The following is an 18,234-nucleotide window of genomic DNA, read 5'->3' on the forward strand; positions in this document are numbered from 1 at the left end:
TTTGTGTTTGGAGGTGACCGAGTTTGGATCCCAGATAACGGCGATCTCATTCCGAGGATATGTGTGGTGGCGCACGCCGGAGGAAGCGGGCACCGAGGCGAACGCACCACCGCGTCAGCTATTTCTGCTTGGTACTGGTGGCCTAAGCTCCGTCAAGCCGTGTATTCATTGCGTCGCGACACGTGATGGAAAGGAGCCACACCCATACGGCCCCGCGATAAATGCCACCGCACCAAACGAACTGCTGCATTTTGACTATCTCTGTAGTGGGCCTACTTTGGCTCACTACTTTAATTTACACGTCGCGCTACGTGTATGAGGAAGCGTAGGAGTTTATTAATAATTTGAATTAATTATACTTGAGTCCACAAGTATAATGTAAATCAAATAAAACACCAAATAGCTAGTTTAAGGTAAAATGAGAACTGTATTGTTTGTAAATTGATCTTCCTCCCAAATCTGCTAAAACTGTTTATCATCTATGAAAGGGTTGGCAGCGGTTGGCTGTCAGAGCCCCGCTAATATGCATGTCTCTGATTGGTAGAAAGATGCTGCTTTCTACCAATAGGATCTTTGGGTATGTGTGGACCACTCATTGTGGTGGCCCACTTCAATGTATCCATTGGTGTGTCTTACACCAAGGTGAGGAAGTATCCAAAACTTTTAACAGATAACCTATCTGTTAAATTCACAAGTGGCTTGCAGCCACTTGTACGTGTAACCCAGTTACACCATCCCCCCCTTAAGGTTAGACGCGCGGGGTCTCCGCACGGCAATCTTCGAAATTGACCATTCGTCAATTCTCCGCGTTTGGAGAAGAAATCCGCGCTCATTCAACGATGAGCGCGCCTCAGAAGAAGTCTTCAAAGCCGATGGGGAGTCATCTCTCCATCGACGACTACTTCGAACGCCAGAAGGCGAAGTACGGCGACGTCGTCGACTTCGACGACGACGATGAAGATATGGAGGGCGAGGAGGACTCGCCCTCAAAGCGCAAAGACTCAGTGTCGAGCGAATCGCTCGACCCTCACGCCAAGAACATTCGCCCGCGTGAAGGGGACGAATCGGACGCTTCGAGTTCGAAGCGTTCGCGAACTGAGAGCGATACCCCACTCGCTTCCGCTGGGGCTCTCAGTACTCCGCGCGCTGCTGCTGCAGCGCGTGATGTCAAAGATCAAGGCTCTCCGCGCGCTGCGCCTGCAGCGCGCGATCCATGGATGCCGTCCTCGTCCGAGATCGCGGACCGGTATGGGAACTCGGTACCTCCGAATGAGGTGTCGCTGTACGTATGCAGCGCCATCAAAGATGACGCTGTGGCTGCCGAGCTGCACTTTGATGCGGAAACGCATCAAAGGCGCGATTACTACATCGGACTCTTTCATGAGCTCCGATGGTTTCAAAGCAAGAAGACATCTTCTCGCAGCAAAGTGCCCGAATGGCAGGTACTTTGTCGAAGTTGGAACGCCTTTGTTGAGAACTTCAACAAGAAGCCGAGTGCTTACCGTGATCGGATTAAGCAAGCGCGTAATCGCTTCGAGAGGTACTCGAAGCGTGGAAAGTTGGAGCAACTCCACGTTGCTGCGGAGGAGGCTAATGTGCCGTGCGCTGTGCCCAGGACTTTCAGTGCACGAAGTGCTTCCCAGGCGCGGTCCGCTTGAGCGACCGCGACCTGAACGGGTACATGTCGTTCCGTGTGCCCGAAAGTCTCAAAGAGCTCCGTGCTAAGTTCTTAGCACGTGAGGGTTCGGGCGCTAGCGATGACCGCAGCGCTCGTATTACTTCCGCTGCCCCAGTGCGTACTGCTCCTCGAACGCCCTCACCATTTCCGGAACGTCCTCCAGCAAGACGTTCCGCGGCTCCCATGTATCTCGATGGGGAAGAAATCCTCTCCAATGAATACGAAAACGAGCCCCTTGAGGGTTCGTTTTCGGGATACTATGGTCAACAATCCGCTCAACAATCCAGCGGGTTGAGCCGCGGGCGTCACGGATGGGCGGTGGCGGGGGTGGGAACACGCCCCGGGTATGATCAGCCCCGGGCTGATCAGTATGCGCCTCTCCACGACCGGGTGACCGCCGTGGAGCGTCTGCAGGGCGCTGAGTTCGCCGCCCTGAAACAGGAGCTGGCGAACCAGTAGGCCCAAGTCGCGGCGGTCTCGCAGACCGCCTCGAATATCCAGGTCGAGCTGGGGACCCAGATGAAGGGGTTGCTCCAGCGCGTCCGCGCGCTGGAGGAGAGGCTGCTCGTCGCCGAGGCCAAGTCCTCCGCTTCTGCCTCGGCTCCTGCCGAGACTTCGGGTCAGCCGAGCTAGATGGCTCGTGCTGCAGGTATGGCTTCAGCCGTCCGACGTAAAAGGTCGGATGGAGGCGCATGCTAAACGGTATGTCTAGCGTGTATGCGTTGCCGTGCCGTGCCAACACAGTGAACGGCCCGATGAAGCGCGGAGCAAGCTTGCTTGCTCCGAAATCCGAAACTGCATGTTTAGGCAGGTTTTGTGTAGCTAACAAAACTAATGAACCAACTTTGAATTCATTTGTGTTGCATCTGCCCACATTGTCTGCGTTCAGCTTCTGTTATTCAACAGAAGCTGCTATAGTGTCTTGGACAAACCGAATTACGGCTTGTCTTTTGGTAAGGAAGTTGATAGCATCCGAGCTGAAGTCATTCAGCTCGTTCTCCGCTAGAGGCCCGGCCTCTGCGCGGTTCTTTGCGGAGTCTGCGCCCTGTGCAGACCCGTGGTCGTTGGCCTTGTTGGTGGAGGAGTCTGCGCCCTGCGCAGACTCATGTGGTTTGTCCATTGTTGCAGCTGACACTGTGCAAGTGTCAGCGGTTTTCTGCGGCTGCTGTATTGCAGTCGTAGATCCCCCCCACACTTAAAGTGGGAGCCATCACTCCGAGTAAACTCGGTAGACGTGGATGCCGCATGGCATTCACGTAGAACGGTGTATGCCCGGTCGAGGCATGCACTGAGTTGTTGATGGCAAACTCTGCCATCGATAAGCACTCGCTCCAGTATTGGAACTAGTGAGCGTGGCTCTTCAAAATGTCGACGAGCACGCGATTCACGCGCTCGGTTTGGCTGTCCGTCTGCGGATGATCCGCAGTCGACATTGAAAGTTGGCTCCCAAGAAGTGTAAACACTTCTTGTCACAGGTGCGCTGTGAAGCGCGGGTCTCTGTCCGACACGATGTCGGTCGGCATGCCATGGTGTTTGAACACCATGTCAACGAACAGACGGGCCGTCTGTTTCGCGGTCACCTCTGCCGGCACCGCAGCAAGATGTACCATCTTGCTGAAGCGGTCGACGAAGAATACAACACCGGTGTTCCCTCCGCTATCCGGGGGAAGACCAAAGATGAAGTCCAAAGACATGGACTTCCAACACTCCGACGGAGTCGGTAGTGATCGCAGTGGAGCCTGCGCGAATGGCGCAGGCTTTACGCGTTGGCATACCTCGCAAGCACGGATGTACTTGCGCACCCACTTATACTGGTGGTGCCAGTAGAAGTCGCGCGTGAGAAGGACGTAAGTCTTCTCACGTCCGAGATGTCCCGCAGTCGGGGCATCATGATATTCGTACATGATCCTGAGTCGCAGGTCATGATCGTTCGGTACGACAGCGCGGTCCGCGTTGTCGTCGACTGCATTATAAAGCAGTATTCCGTCGTGCACTCGAAAGCGGTGTGCACGCGCACGAAGGTGCTTGGGCAGCTTCTGACGGGACTTGTCAGAAGGTGTTGTGCCATAGGCCAGCAAGAGCTTCGTGTCCGCGTCATGCGCGTACGCGGCCTTCACATCGTCCAACAGAGGCGATGTGGGTTTGCTTGATCGCATGATGTCAATGGCATTGACGTCAGCAGCTTCTGCGTAGTCCGGCCGACGTGATAACGCGTCGGCCACTACATTCAATCTTCCGGGTTTGTATTCGACCCGGAAGTTATACTCCGCAAAGAATGAGAGCCATTTCGCCATTCTTTGTTATATGTGTGGCGACTTCACTGCGGTGCGCAGTGAAGCATGGTCGGTGTTGACCACAAATGGTCTACTTCCAAGCAAATACACTCGGAACTTTGCGAGTGCATACTTCATGTCAAGGATTTCCTTGTCATGCACCGGATAGTTGCGCTCAACTGGCTTCAGCTGACGCGATTGGTAGTAGACGACACGATCACGGCCCTCGTGATCGTGCTGCACCAACGCGCATCCGATCGCGAAATCGGATGCGTCACACACTACGTGAAATGGGCGATCTTGGTCAGCCACTGCCAAGATCGGTGCCTCAGTCAAGCCCCGCTTGACTGCATCGAATGCCTTTGGCGATCGGCTGTCCAATTCCACACAGCTTCTTTCTTAAGAAGTTGTGACAGCGGGCGGATCTTGCCCGCATAATTCTCCACGTACTTGCACAAGTACGTGGCCAAGCCAAGGAACTGCCTCAGTTCCTTGACACTTGAGGGCGTTGGCCATTCATTTATCACTCTGACCTTTTCCGGGTCAGGGCGAACACCATTCTTCCCTACGAGACACCCGAGGACGGGTATCTCGCTCGCCCCGAAGATACACTTCTTCAGGTTCGCGTAGAGCTTATGCTTTCGCATAAGCTCAAGTAGCTTCCGGAGATGCACCCTGTGCATCTCTACGTCGGTCTTCCCGTCCACAGCCCGGCTGTGGATGAACACATCATCGAAGTAGCTCGGTGCGAAGTCGCGCACCGAGCGCAACAAGTGCGTCACGCACCTGTTGAAAGTCGCAGGGGCATTCTTAAGCCCATGTGGCATCACTAGCCATTCCCAGAGCATGCCGCTTGGCGTGCTCACTGCCGTGAGAGGGATATCGCTCTCACGCATTAGGATTTGATAAAATCCATCTCGTAAGTCGAGAGCACTGTAAACGGTGCTCCCGGCCATCGAATCGATGATAACATCTTTTCGTGGTATCAGCGTCTGCGCCGGTACCGTCGCATCGTTCAGCTTGTTGTAGGCATGAACGATGCGCCATCCGCCCTGTGGCTTCTTGACACAGAACGTCGGAGCACTGTGCGGGGTCTTTGATTCCCGCACGTGTCCTGCTTTGCGACGACTTTCAAAGAAGTCGTCGATTGCTTTTACTTGCTCTCGCGGCAGTGGCCACTGCCGCGTGACACAGTACTTCGTGCCCGGCACGAGATCAATCTCGTGCTGAATACCCTTATCCTGCGGAAGCTCCGCAGGAATCTCTTCCGGGAGTACGTCTTTGTACTCCCTCAACCGTTCGTAATAGGGACTCGTTAAAGTCGAGTCCCAACCTTGTTCCTCGAAGCGCTCTCGCTTCGTCTTCGCACTGAGAGTGTCTTCACTCTCAGTGGTACTTCCCATGAAGAGCTGCCTCAGCTCTTCGCTCTCGCTCGCCGTTCTTTCGCTGTCCGAAAGAACGCAGACTTGCTCGATGCGTCCATCGTGCAAGTCGCGCGTGAAGCGCTTCCAGCTCATGGCTGGAAGCGAAGTCAACTCCGACGCCGTCGTCGGAGGACTAGCGAGTTCCATCTCGCGATACTGGAATTCAGTATCAGTGCGCGTCAAGACGCTTAGCGTCTCGACGTCCGGCGTCACCGCCTCAGTCTGCCCAGCAGACTGCTCTTGATGCGTCTTGGTCCCGGACCGAGACTTGCGCAGCGTTCTTCGCTTGCGCCGTCTTCTTGTTGTGCGGAGCCCGGCTCCGCACAGTTGTTCTTCTGGTCCAGGCCCGGCCGTGGACAGTTGTTCGCCGGCGGACCCTGTCCGCGGGCGCGCAGTATCAAGCCCGGCTTGACCGCATGTTCCTTCGTGCAGCCCGGCTGCACGGTAATGTGTCTCTTCGCCGGCAGACCCTGTCTGCGGGCGCGCGATATCAAGCCCGGCTTGATCGCATGGCGCTTCGTCGTGCAGCCCGGCTGCACGACACCATGCAAATTGCGTCAGTGCGGTACGTTTGCAACCGTCCGCACTGTTTGCAGCGTCAACTCCCGGAGTTGACACACCTTCGTCACCTCGACACCATTCATTGGCGGAGCCCCTCATGACCGAGGGTGCGTCGGCTCCCGGAGCCGACGCGTCGTTGTCGACCTGACCTCTTCGGGTCAGGGACTGTCCCTTACACGCTTGAACGTGGGTGTTGGTTCCCGGAACCAACACATCTTTTTCTTCCGACGTCGGTAGCATTGCCGACGTTGGTCTCCCTTGTGTGCGCCCTTGCGCACTTCCTGGGCACTCCGGGACAGCAGCATTAAGCGCTGTCTCGACTGGAGAGCCGCGCGCACCTGCTGGTGCGTGTGCTGCGGTAACAGGGCCATCGCTATCTGTTCCGCTGTCGCGGCCGAAGCGCACGAGCGTGCGCTTCTTCCAGTCTATCACCGGATCATGCCGTGCAAGCCACGGCATGCCCATAACAACGTCGAAGTTATCGTCCAGGTCCAGGACGATAAAGTGTTCGACAAACACTCGTTGTTTGTACGAGAAGCGCACGTTCACGACGCGCTTCTCGGTCTTTACGATGGCACCTGTTGCCAGTCGTACCTCCAGAAGACTTCGAGGTGTATCTACCTCCTCAAAGTCAAGTCTCAGCAGGCTTCGTAGTCGAACAAAGTTGTTCGACGCACCTGAATCCACCAAAGCTCGAAGAGAGTCACTCGCTCTCTTCGAGTAAACCTTCAAGATGACTAGGTTTGGCCTGTCGTCTTGTTTCTTGCAGTGAGAGCTGGTCTCACTGGGGGCTGCAGTCCTCAGTGTCGCGTGCCCGATGTCGGCACGCGCGACTGCATTACCAGTTGGGCGCCCCGCGCCTACTGGATGTTCGCGTTTTTTGTTGGTCCGCGGCGATGCCTAGCATCGCCACGACGGCCACCTCCAGGGGGCATGGGAGCTGTGCACTCCCGTGCAAAGTGACCGATCCTTCCGCAACGGAAGCATCGCACGTTACCTCCCTGCTGCTGGTAACCAGCAGTTGTTGCGTTCGAGAGGTCCATTGGCTCCGGTCCTCCCGTCCTCGCTACCGGGCGCGGTTGCGGCCTTGGTACGTTTACATGGAGTTTAGCCTGCCGCAGGCTAAACTCTTCTTGCATGACAAGGGTGATTGCAGCTTCGAGAGTACTCGGGTACTCTCGGAAGAGATAGGTCTTCACGGGCCCATCTCTAAGTCCTTTCATGAACGTGACGACCTTGGTCGCCTCGTCAATCGGGTTAGTCACAATATTTGATACCAAGTATTGTGCGCGCTGCGCGTAAGCATGGACGCCATGCTTACCCTGCTGAAGGTCGAGAAACTCCGCCCTCGACCGGAACTCGTTTTGCGGGGGCTCAAACGCTTGTTTGAGCTCCTCTTTGAACACTTCGTACATGCTGAAGCACGTAGGATTGGAGAGTCGGCGTCCATACGCCCAACTCCTTGCGCGTCCGCCAAGGCAGGACATGGCGAACGCGACCTTCGACAGCGGGTCGACGATGCGTCGAGCCGCTATGGCTGTGTCGAGTTCGACAAGCCATCGGAGGAGAGGCTCGCCCTCTCTTCCCACGTAATTGCTTACGCTCAACTTTAATGGTTGAGCACGCGGTGTCGTCCCTGACGACGCCGTCACTGAGGAAGCAGCATCACGCTGCTCCTTCATGATGAATCCCAGAGCAACACCATGTTGCTCCGTCGGCGATAGCGTACGCAGCATCGTAGCTATCGCCGCTTCCCCAATGACTGTTGACAATCGTTGGAGGGCTTCCCACTCTGGGTCAGACAGGTGGGGGCAGTCAGCGCGTGCAACATGCGTTGCAGGCGTATTGGAGCTCTCCATGGGCACCTCCGTGCTCATGGGGTTCTCGGCTCCGCGTTCGTACACCGCGTACGAACGTCAAGCAGTCGGTCGTTGGACGGACTACAAAGTGCTACCAGGTGTAGTGGGCCTACTTTGGCTCACTACTTTAGCTTACACGGCGCGCTACGTATATGAGGAAGCGTAGGAGTTTATTAATAATTTGAATTAGTTATACTTGAGTCCACAAGTATAATGTAAATCAAATAAAACACCAAATAGCTAGTTTAAGGTAAAATGAGAACTGTATTGTTTGTAAATTGATCTTCCTCCCAAATCTGCTAAAACTGTTTATCATCTATGAAAGGGTTGGCAGCGGTTAGCTGTCAGAGCCCCGCTAATATGCATGTCTCTGATTGGTAGAAAGATGCTGCTTTCTACCAATAGGATCTTTGGGTATGTGTGGACCACTCATTGTGGTGGCCCACTTCAATGTATCCATTGGTGTGTCTTACACCAAGGTGAGGAAGTATCCAAAACTTTTAACAGATAACCTATCTGTTAAATTCACAAGTGGCTTGCAGCCACTTGTACGTGTAACCCCGTTACAATCTCACGCTACCGGAAGATGAAGATTCAGGTAGCAAGTATATTCTGGTGCTGAAGGACGACTTTAGTGGCTTCGTGAGCTGTGGACGACGGCAAACCCGGACGCCAGCTCATGTGCTGCGGCTTTGCAAGCGTGGTTCAACCGCTATGGTGTTGTGAAGCAGTGGGTTTCCGATCAGGGTACCCACTTGAAGAACCAAGTCATCGATGAAATCGCCAAGGCCGTCAACGCAAATCACCACTTTACGACAGCCTACTGCCCGTGGGCAAACGGCACGGTGGAAGTGGTGAATCGGTTGCTGCTGAAATGCATGAGAGCGGTGCTAAGTGAGCGGCGCCTCTCCCCAGCGAAATGGGAAAGCATTGTTGGGATGGTGCAGGCAGCCCTGAACCAGCAACCATCAGACAAGTTAGGCGGGCGTGCTCCTGTTACAGCGTTCATGGGTCTCCCAGCCACCACCCCGCTATCGACGATTTTTCGTCGGGATCCGTTTCCGAGATGGATGAAGGAACGCTGCACGTAAAGATTCAGGAACACCTATCGTCAACTGCCAAGGCGCAGGAGGCAATGCACAGAGATATGGCGGAAATCGGTGACCAGCGCCGGATGCAAGCGCGAGCTCGTCGTGCCGCCCGAGCCAAGCCCCCGAATTTTGTCGTTGGTGATTTTGTGCTCGTTGCGTCGGTTGTAGCGCCCCAACAAGCTGTCGATCAAGTGGCAGGGTCCAAAACGCGTAACGAAGGCAGTTAGTGACTGGATCTTTGAAGTCGAAGACTTGGTGGAGCCCCATGTGACGTCTACACACCACGTGTCTCGACTGCGCTTCTACGCTGAGTCAGCGAGGGACGTCACTGAAGACCTACTGCAACACGCTCTGCACGCACAAGGCGGCCACTGTGTCGAAGACTTCCGTGGGATTCGCCTTAACACCACTGCTAATCAGTGGCAGGTGGAGGTGAAATGGCTTGGCCTGGACGAGCTCGAGAATACGTGGGAATCCTATGCATCACTCCAGACGGATGTTCCGGTGATGCTAGCTCGATACTGCGAGGCGCACAAGGAGGAGCCGCAGTTTGCAGAGATGCTGCAAGCCGTGTCTCGTCAACCAAGGGCTCGTCTACAGCGGTCTCATCAATCCGGGTCTCGACACTCCACCGAGCAGTCGGCCCACCCCACCCGCCCGACACGCAGCCGCAGACGCCGCTAATTCTGCGGAGGGGAAGTGTTCTGGCGGCTGCCAGATGATGCCCCCAGATGATGAGCATCAGGGGGATGGATTCATGTAAACAAGGATGATCCACCCATGGCGATGGAGCTGAGATCTCACCGAGGCCGTAGGATATCACACCTGGGTCATGGAGGCACGTGAGGGCGCTGTGAAAGCGCCTCGAGCCTCGTAGGGAACATTCACAGTCTCGGTTGCATTTTTTCTAAGCAGGCTAATTCATTCACTTTGCAATTTCCTCTTTTGGCCACGAGTCCCCGGTCGCGAACGCCAGGGACACAGAACAGCTGGTCCACGGCGCCTATGTCAGACCACTATGAACAGAACCTTTACGAGTGAGAAGAGTGCCATCACGCTAATGAATGAAAGAAAGGCAAGCAAGGTCGATCATAGAAACTTCGCTTTAATTATGCTACCGCACTTGCACTGCGCTGTGCAGGGTCAACTGTATTTATCGACTAGGACACCTTACACGCGCCGCCATCCTGCTTAGTAGCTGCTCGCGTTGAAGTGGTCGGCTGTCATGACGCCGAAGAGAACACGTGCTTGAAGACGCCCTCCTCCGAAGCGATCAGCTGCACCGCCTCCTTCAGCCCAGGCGTGCCAGGTCCGTGTCCATCATGTACACGTCCTTGCTCTCCCGCATTGTACTCCTTCTCCGACGGGTACCTCGGTCCACGTCTCGTTCAGGAGCACCTGAAATGATTCGTTCGATAGCGTGAGCGAGTCGCTGCTGTACGAGCTGCTATAGCCCTGCGCCTTCTGCTGCGCCACGTTGCGCGAACGGCCAGCCAGAGTCACCGCCTCGTACGGAGACACACCCAGAATCTTGATGTTGTCGAGCACGGAGATCAGTGTCGAGTTGTAGTACTCGCGCGGGGTCAGGATTTCCGTGCCGTTCCTGTTGGTTGCACCCACGAAGTCGATGGTCACGTTGCTGGCGTCGTCAAGGGCCACGTGGCCAGCCAGTTCGATCCGGTCCGCCGTCAACAGCGTCGGGTACGACACCTGCACGGGCTCCAGCGCGGAGATGATCTTGTCCACACCGGCGTTCACCGGCCAGCTCTTCTGCTGCGAGAAGTGACGTGGCGTTGTTGGGACCTGGCAAGAGAACCTGGATAGTTGGGTCCTGAGTGATGGAAGGCTAGGAAGTCGACTGAAGAGCGCGGCGATGTCGGAGATTCAAGTTGTTTGTTGGTTAGCAGGTAAAAGTGAGAATGAGAAAGAACTAGAGCTCGAAGCTTGGACTACATGTAGGGCTATCCCCTTGTCTCCTCTGTGGTGCTGTGAAGCTGTGGTAGCTGGCTGGAGGTCAAGGTCGCACTCGTTGCCTGTCCTCTCAGCTGAATTGAAATGAGCATGTGCAGTAGATGATTTTCCCCGCGTGTGTGCGTCTGTCGCTCTCGCGGGCCACATATCGCCGGAGTAATGCTTGCACGAATTTGATGTTGCAACACTCCCCCTCAAGCATGACTTGTGAGGCGGAGCATGCTGCACATTCGTCCGAAAATGGTGCGATCGGTGGCTTTCGTAAAAATATCGGCAAGCTGCTGCTGAGTGGGGCAATATTCCTCTTGAACTTTCTTGTTGGCGATTGCGTCCCGGATGAAGTGATACTTGATCTGTAAGTGGCGGGTGCGCTGAGTGGTGACTGCGTTCTCCATCGATTTTATAGCTGACTGGTTATCCACGCGAAGTAGAATTGCATCAGTTAGCTGCATCAACCCGAGCTCTTGGAGAAGTTGGTGGGTTCCGATGCAGTCCTGGACAGCAGAGCACGCAGCGACGTATTCAGCCTCCATAGTTGACAAGGCCACGGTAGTTTGCTTCCGCGACGACCACGATATAGTCATGCCGTTGATCTGGAGCACTGAGCCGCTCGTTGACTTTGCGCTCGACGAATCACCGGCCCAGTTCGCGTCAGAATAGATGATCGGCTGTAGTTTTGTTGCGATGCCATACCCAAACTTTTAAAACAGCCCGATGTCGGCCGTACCTTTCAGATACCGGAGAATCCTCTTTACCCCGTTCCATTGTACCAGTGTTGGGCACGAAATAAAGCGAGAGAGGCAGTTGGTCGCGGTAGCGATGTCGGGACGCGTGCAATTTGATATCCATAGCAGGCTGCCAATCGCTTCACGGTAACGTGTGGTGTCGTGGAACGGGTCCCCATTCTCCTCGAAGAAGCGATGGTTGACATCCATAGGAGTTGAGGCCGCTTTGCACTGGTCCATACCCATTTTGGCGAGCAGATCCTGTGTAGTCTGCTGCTGGTGAATAGTGATCCCATCCGTAGTGTAACCAATCCAGATCCCGAGGCACTTTTGAGCGTCGCCGAGGTCCTTGATATCAAATCGCTCGGTGAGTTTAGTCATCACTTGATCAGATAGCGTTGGGTTTTGACTCACAATAAGAATGTCATCCACGTAGAGCCCCAAAACACAGAGTGCGCCGTGTTGCCGGAGGAAGTAAAGGCACGGGTCCATGCGGGATCTCTGGAAGCCCTGCGCTTGTAAGAACGAGTCGATAAGGTCGTTCCACAGCTTGCCGCTCTGCCTCACCCCGTAGAGCCCTTTTAGGAGTAGCCACACGCGATGGTCGTTGGTATCAGTTGTTCCAGTAGGTGGCTTGAGGTAGATTGGCTTGTCCAGGTCTGACTTTAAGTACGCATTCGGGACATCACCTTGGCGGAGCTTGACTTTCCAGATCGCAGCTAGCATCACAATGAACCGTAAGCTGGAAATCTTTAAAACCGGCGAGAAGGTGGACTCGAAGTCGATGCCGTACCTCTGGGTGAATCCGCGTGCCACCAAGCGGGCTTTGAACCGCTCCAGCTCGCCGTTGCTGCTGAATTTCATCTTGTAAACCCATTTGGACGTGACAATGTTGGCTCCGTCGGGTGCTTCGACCAGCTCCCAGGTGCCATTGGCGTCCATCTCAGCAAGCTCCGTGTCCATGGCAGCTTTCCACTCGGCCCAGTGCTTGCTCCGCTTTGCTTCTGCCACCGACTGGGGTTCTTTTTCATGATCCGCTGCCTTGATGGTCATCATGGCGTACGCAGGTCCCGCAAAAGCGTCAACAAATGACTGTGGCAGCTCAAAGTCAGTGGGTTCACTGTACTCGCGTCTTCCAAAGACGCGTCGGAGGACTCCAGCGGGGATTGGCCGTCCAAAATCGTCAGGAACTCCGGCTTCATCATCTTCTTCATTCTGGTCGTTGCATTCTAGCGTGCCTTCTTGCTCTGTAGCTCGGACTGGAGTGTCAGTGTTGGTGGCGCTTGCGTCGGAGTGCTCGTCATGAAGCTCACGGAATACCTCTGCTGTAAGAGGGTCTTGTATGTCCAGCTTGTCAATGTTTTGGACGTCAGGGCTGGTGATGAACCGCTTGGTTCTTGGGAGCAGGAGCCTGTAGCCTTTTTGGGTGGTCGAGATGTCGAGCACAATAGCCTTTTCAGCACGTTTCTGCAGGCTGCGGCCAGTCTTGCGGGGCACGAATACGGTGCACTTAGACCCAAACTTGAGAAACTATGAGAGACACGGGGTTGTTTCCCTGTCAGCACATCGATTGGAGACTTGTAGTCGGCGTTTGCTCTGGTTGGGACCCTGTTGCGGATGTAGGCGGCGTAGAGTACAGCATCTCCCCAGAACCGCTGAGGTAGCGACGACGCCCAGAGCATGGCACGTGCGGAGTTCATCAAAGTCCTGTGGAAGCGCTCAGCTTTCCCATTGGATGCGGACGTGTCCGGGTGCGTGTTCTGCAGCCGGATCCCATTCCGAGCGGCATATTCCTGAAACGGCGTGTTCAGGAACTCTCCCCCGCCATCGGTACGTAGGACCTTGATCTTGAGGTCGTACTGCCGCTGGAACGCATTTGCAAAGATTAAAAATTTGTCGAATGTTTCGTCCTTTGTGTGCAGCATGAAGACTTGGTTGTAGTTAGACGCATGATCCACGATGGTTAGTACGTGACGATTACCGTTGCGGTCGGGCTTCAAGTCCACCTTCAGGTCCATGCATATCACCGCGCCAGGTTCATCCGTAGGAGCCGAGTCTGAGGTGTCCTGGGTGGGCTGCGCGTTTCGAGACTGTTTCCCTTCCGCGCAGGCCATGCAAAACGTGATCTTCTTGTTTGCGAGCTCGACGCCATTGGCCAGATTGTTGTTCACCATCCGCAACAGGTCCTGGAAGTTCACGTGGCCGAGCCTCTCGTGCCACTGCTGCAGCGAGTTCTTCTTCACATTGACAAAGAGAGCCTGCGCGTCAGAGTCAGGAGCGCCCATCGTAGTTGCATTAACGACCCAGAGACCTCCTCGTTCGATGGCTTCACCGACGACGGTCCCATCCGGCGAGAGGAATGTACACGACTCCGCAAACATGAACCGGAGTCCTCGGGATCGGGGCTGCGACAGCGATAGTAGGTTTCGTCCGACTTGGTCACAGTAGTATACATTCGTAAGTAGGATGCTGCGTTTAATCGAGCCGACCATAGTCTGGAGAAGACAGCTCCTTGAGGGAAGACACAATTGTTTCAGAGTTCGCGACCTTGATAGCCAATTTCGCAGGCTCCACACCGAACAGCAGGCTTCGGTCGGTGCAGAGGTGGTGCGTTGCACCCGAGTCGAGAATCCACTCGGGAGCCGGGGGCGACCGGCCATTTGGGTTGCTCGAGGCTGCAAGCCATAAGTGACCTTCTTCCGCATTATTGCTGATGGTTTGGGCAGTTTCGACGGTCGTTGTAGTAGCGCTATGAGCTTGGCCTTGGCGTTTTACAGCAGCCTTAACCTTCTTTAGATCGGGACACGCTGGCCCGCGGTGGCCTTCATCGTCACAGACGTAGCACACGAGTTTGCCAGCGGGCTTTGCCGACGCGGCGTGAGCTTGACCATTGCTGCTACGCGTATTCCGTCTGTGCTGACTGACTCCGCGCGGCTGGTCCTGCCGGTAGTGCCCATCATTTCGTTTCTTATCCGGTTGCTCGGAGGAGGATTGATCTCGAGCTGGCTGACCACGCATCCGCCCGTCACCGCGGAGGTCCACTAAGAGCGACAGCATACGATCAGCTTCCAACAGGTAGTTGAGGTTGGAGCGGTCAATTGGGGCGGTTAGTGTATTGGATAGTTCCGGACAAGCGTTTGCGCAGAACGTTTCCAACAGTAAAAGGCTGTGATCACCTGTCATGAGACGGTTCACATACTTCAAGTAGTCCAGGTATTCGGTCCACGAGTCTTGTGGACGCTTGGAGGACGTCAAGCGCTTGTAGAGTTGCACTTGGTTCAACTTACACCCAAACTCAGCACAGAGCTTAGACTTGAAGTCGATGTAGCTGAAGTCCGCCTTTTCTACGCGCCACTGCGTCACGTTTGAGTGGAAAAAGCGCGCGGCTTTGTCCATCAGAAAGTTTACCAGCACAGACGCCTTGATCTGTGAGGTCCAAGTCGAGTGGTTGAGGAGCGACTCAGTAGAGATCGCTTGCTCGTATTCAAGGATAAAATCCTCGAACCCGGAACCGAGGCCAGGGTACACCTCGTTTCCACCAAATTTGCGGCACAGCACGTCCTTGATTTTGGGTGTTGTGCGTGTATGTGCCTGCTGGCCAGGTGGCGCTGCGGTCGCACCGGTCCTGAATGCTTCCAGCTTGGATTTGAGCTGGGAGATCTCGGCATTCAGCTCGGGCGTGGCCTTAGCATGGGCCCTGAGCTCAGCTAGCTCTGCCTGGAGATTCGGCTGCGCTGCAGCCTGTCGGTTCATCATCTGATCAAAGTCTGCCCTCAGTTTCGCGAGGTCTGCGGCCACACGAGTTGCTGCAGCGGCTTGCTGGCGCAGTTCGGCGACTTCTGCTCGCAGGTACGCGACCTCAGCGCTCCCTTGGTCATGTGGGGGCTCCAGTTTCACCGGGGTTTCAAAACCAGCTTCCTCTAGCTCTTGCTGAAGGTTCCGCTGGATGGGGCGCTTCATTTCTTCGTCCGGATTCATATCTCCAGATGGGTAGCCTGGACGCTTGTACGACTGCAACAGGTTGAAGTTGTCACACGTCGCAGATTCTCACACGTCGCAGGAATCAGGGTATCGGGTATCCCGGTATCAGGGAACCCAGGTATTCAGTTTCAGGGGGGAGGGGGTAGTCTTCAATACAGCCGGGTCGTAGGACTTGTTCACTCTTTAGTGCGAGTTGTGTCTTGGGCTCATAACCTGATGGAAGGTTAGGAAGTCGACTGAAGAGCGCGGCGATGTCGGAGATTCAAGTTGTTTGTTGGTTAGCAGGTAAAAGTGAGAATGAGAAAGAACTAGAGCTCGAAGCTTGGACTACATGTAGGGCTATCCCCTTGTCTCCTCTGTGGTGCTGTGAAGCTGTGGTAGCTGGCTGGAGGTCAAGGTCGCACTCGTTGCCTGTCCTCTCAGCTGAATTGAAATGAGCATGTGCAGTAGATGATTTTCCCCGCGTGTGTGCGTCTGTCGCTCTCGCGGGCCACATATCGCCGGAGTAATGCTTGCACGAATTTGATGTTGCAACACTGAGATGCCTGCTAATAGCCACGCAATTCTGGCGTTACTGGGACTTGGCAAAAAAGCATGAATAGCTGCGCACGGAGACGCTGCTTTCAGCTACGGGCGTGCGGGAGATCATAATATGATCGAACAACGTAGCCTCAGTTAGGGAGGGGGTATGGAGTATGGAGTCGAAGGATTGTATCTACCGAGAATGACATTGATCTATTTGTAGTGCGTTTGTTTTACATGTACATGTAGACGTGCGGATATCTACTGCCCCCCCCCCCCCCCCCCACCCCCTTCCTCATGTTATGCGCTACAAGCAACATCCAGATTATCTTGTCACGCGAACGTCGCCCGTAAAAGACTCAAGCAACACGCACTGGATAATATGCTGTCCGCCCATGTATAAAATCTATCAGATTCGTCCCGATACATTATTGTTTTGCCATCTTATAAGTGATTCAGGGATCTGCGCTTATATAGGGACTAATACGCGCACTTGTATTGCCCCAACTACTCTGGATAAAATCCAGAGAACTCGTTTTCTTTTAGCGTTTTTAAGAGTAAACAAAAATGCGAGGAAATACTTCAAGCCAGACGTCACTACAAGGTAGCCAAGGGAATATACTGTAGACATCTGAAAGATGTTTGCCATTTCTTTATCTGACACGTTCTCTATACAAAACAGCGCCTCGGCTCGAACCATTTGGGTGTCACTTATGAAAGTGTGCCTGTATATGGATCGGAGGGAAATGTTGATGTGGTCTTACTGTAAACCTCGTTGTTGCTTGACTGTAGTTACTTATCTGACGCACATTTCTAACTGAAAAACCTCCTAGTGTATGAAAACTACAAAAGACACAAATCTGTCGTCAACACAAACACCATACTCCTCCACCATTGCTTTTTCCGATATCATAGCAAACTCGAGAGAGCAGTAAAAAGAGTTTCGCTGGAAAGGCATGGAATATGGAGACCGTAATAATTCCAAATTCCATAACAAACCAAGTGCTTCATACCGGTATACTAAACTCGGTTTGACGAGGTTTTGGCGTCATGTAGTCGACTCCGTATGCCTCGGTCAGGAAGAAGTTGGGGTCCGCCACGGTGTCGAACAACATCCCATTGATCGACACCTGCGAGAACGGCTGCACCTTGTTCCCAGGCAGGATGCGGCCGTTGCTGCCGTCCAGCTCCTCCAGGTCCCAGTCGCCGCTGTCGGTTTGCTTCATCATGTACAGATCCACGTACGGCACCGTAAAATTCTCGGTAATGGGCAAGCGCGAGTCGTATAGATAGCCCCCGAGCGGATGTGTGGGTGCCACGCAGATCCGCCATATATCCATGAAGAACATGTGATATCCCTTCTGGCGAAGCGCGAGTTTCAGTGCATTGGGTCTCGCCAGCTCTTCAACGAAACCAATGTCGGCGTCTTCGGTAAAAGGAATCATCGATCCATCGCGCACAGCACCGAGCAGCGACCCAAAGGCGAGAAATGGAGTATTTTCAGTAGCTTTGAGCTCCTCGTACACCTCAACTAGCAGCATGTGTAGAACGCTGGCGTAGCAGATTGGCGTGTTGGAGCTGTGATGTAGTAGATCCAATCGGTCCGCCGAGGCACAAGGCGGAGTGTCCTTCTTACCAGAGATCGGCAGGCAGTAGTCGAACTTAGCTGCCGTTTGTGCGTGACCGAAGCAAAGCGAGGCATGGTCTCCATGAAAGACCGGTGGTGGCGGAAGATCTTTCGTTTTCAGCGCTGAGTAGAAGTTGTGAGGCGAATGATAAGTAATTCTTGTCGGGTCGGCTAGTCCAGGCGAGCACTCCACTTCATTGTCATCTGCAATTCTGGGCATGTGCAAAAAAATCTCCACGGTCATGATGAGGTCAAACAGTAGAAGCCCGATCACCGCGAGCTTGAAAACTCGGACTTTCGCCGGTTGTTTCTCGGTCCAAACGTTCTGGGACTCCAGCAAGAAGCTCTGAGCGGTCGACAAGCTTTTGGCTGCGCTACGCTTGACTGTGACACCACTTTCCTGCTGTGTGCTGGTCATCTAGCTTCCGTTTGTGCCTTGGCCAAAACCCTTCTGGGGCGGAAATGAAACCGTTGATAGCAAGCGTCGTGATCGTGTGACACACCAAGACCACACCTAGATAC

At 54.4% G+C, this 18,234-nt stretch overlaps 1 protein-coding gene across 1 annotated transcript; it reads right to left on the reverse strand.

Moving 5' to 3' along the window:
- Window positions 1-10,206: 10,206 nt before the first annotated feature.
- Window positions 10,207-18,130, reverse strand: IUM83_14877 (voltage-gated potassium channel subunit beta; the record flags this gene model as incomplete). The annotated part of the gene is made up of 2 exons (XM_067939652.1): window positions 10,207-10,689; window positions 17,099-18,130. The coding sequence occupies 2 exons, from the start codon at window positions 18,128-18,130 to the stop codon at window positions 10,207-10,209; spliced, it is 1,515 nt and encodes a 504-aa protein (XP_067787933.1).
- Window positions 18,131-18,234: the final 104 nt, after the last annotated feature.

Source organism: Phytophthora cinnamomi, assembly GCF_018691715.1.
Source record: "Phytophthora cinnamomi strain GKB4 chromosome Unknown Contig56, whole genome shotgun sequence".
Classification (NCBI taxonomy): Eukaryota; Oomycota; class Peronosporomycetes; order Peronosporales; family Peronosporaceae; genus Phytophthora; species Phytophthora cinnamomi.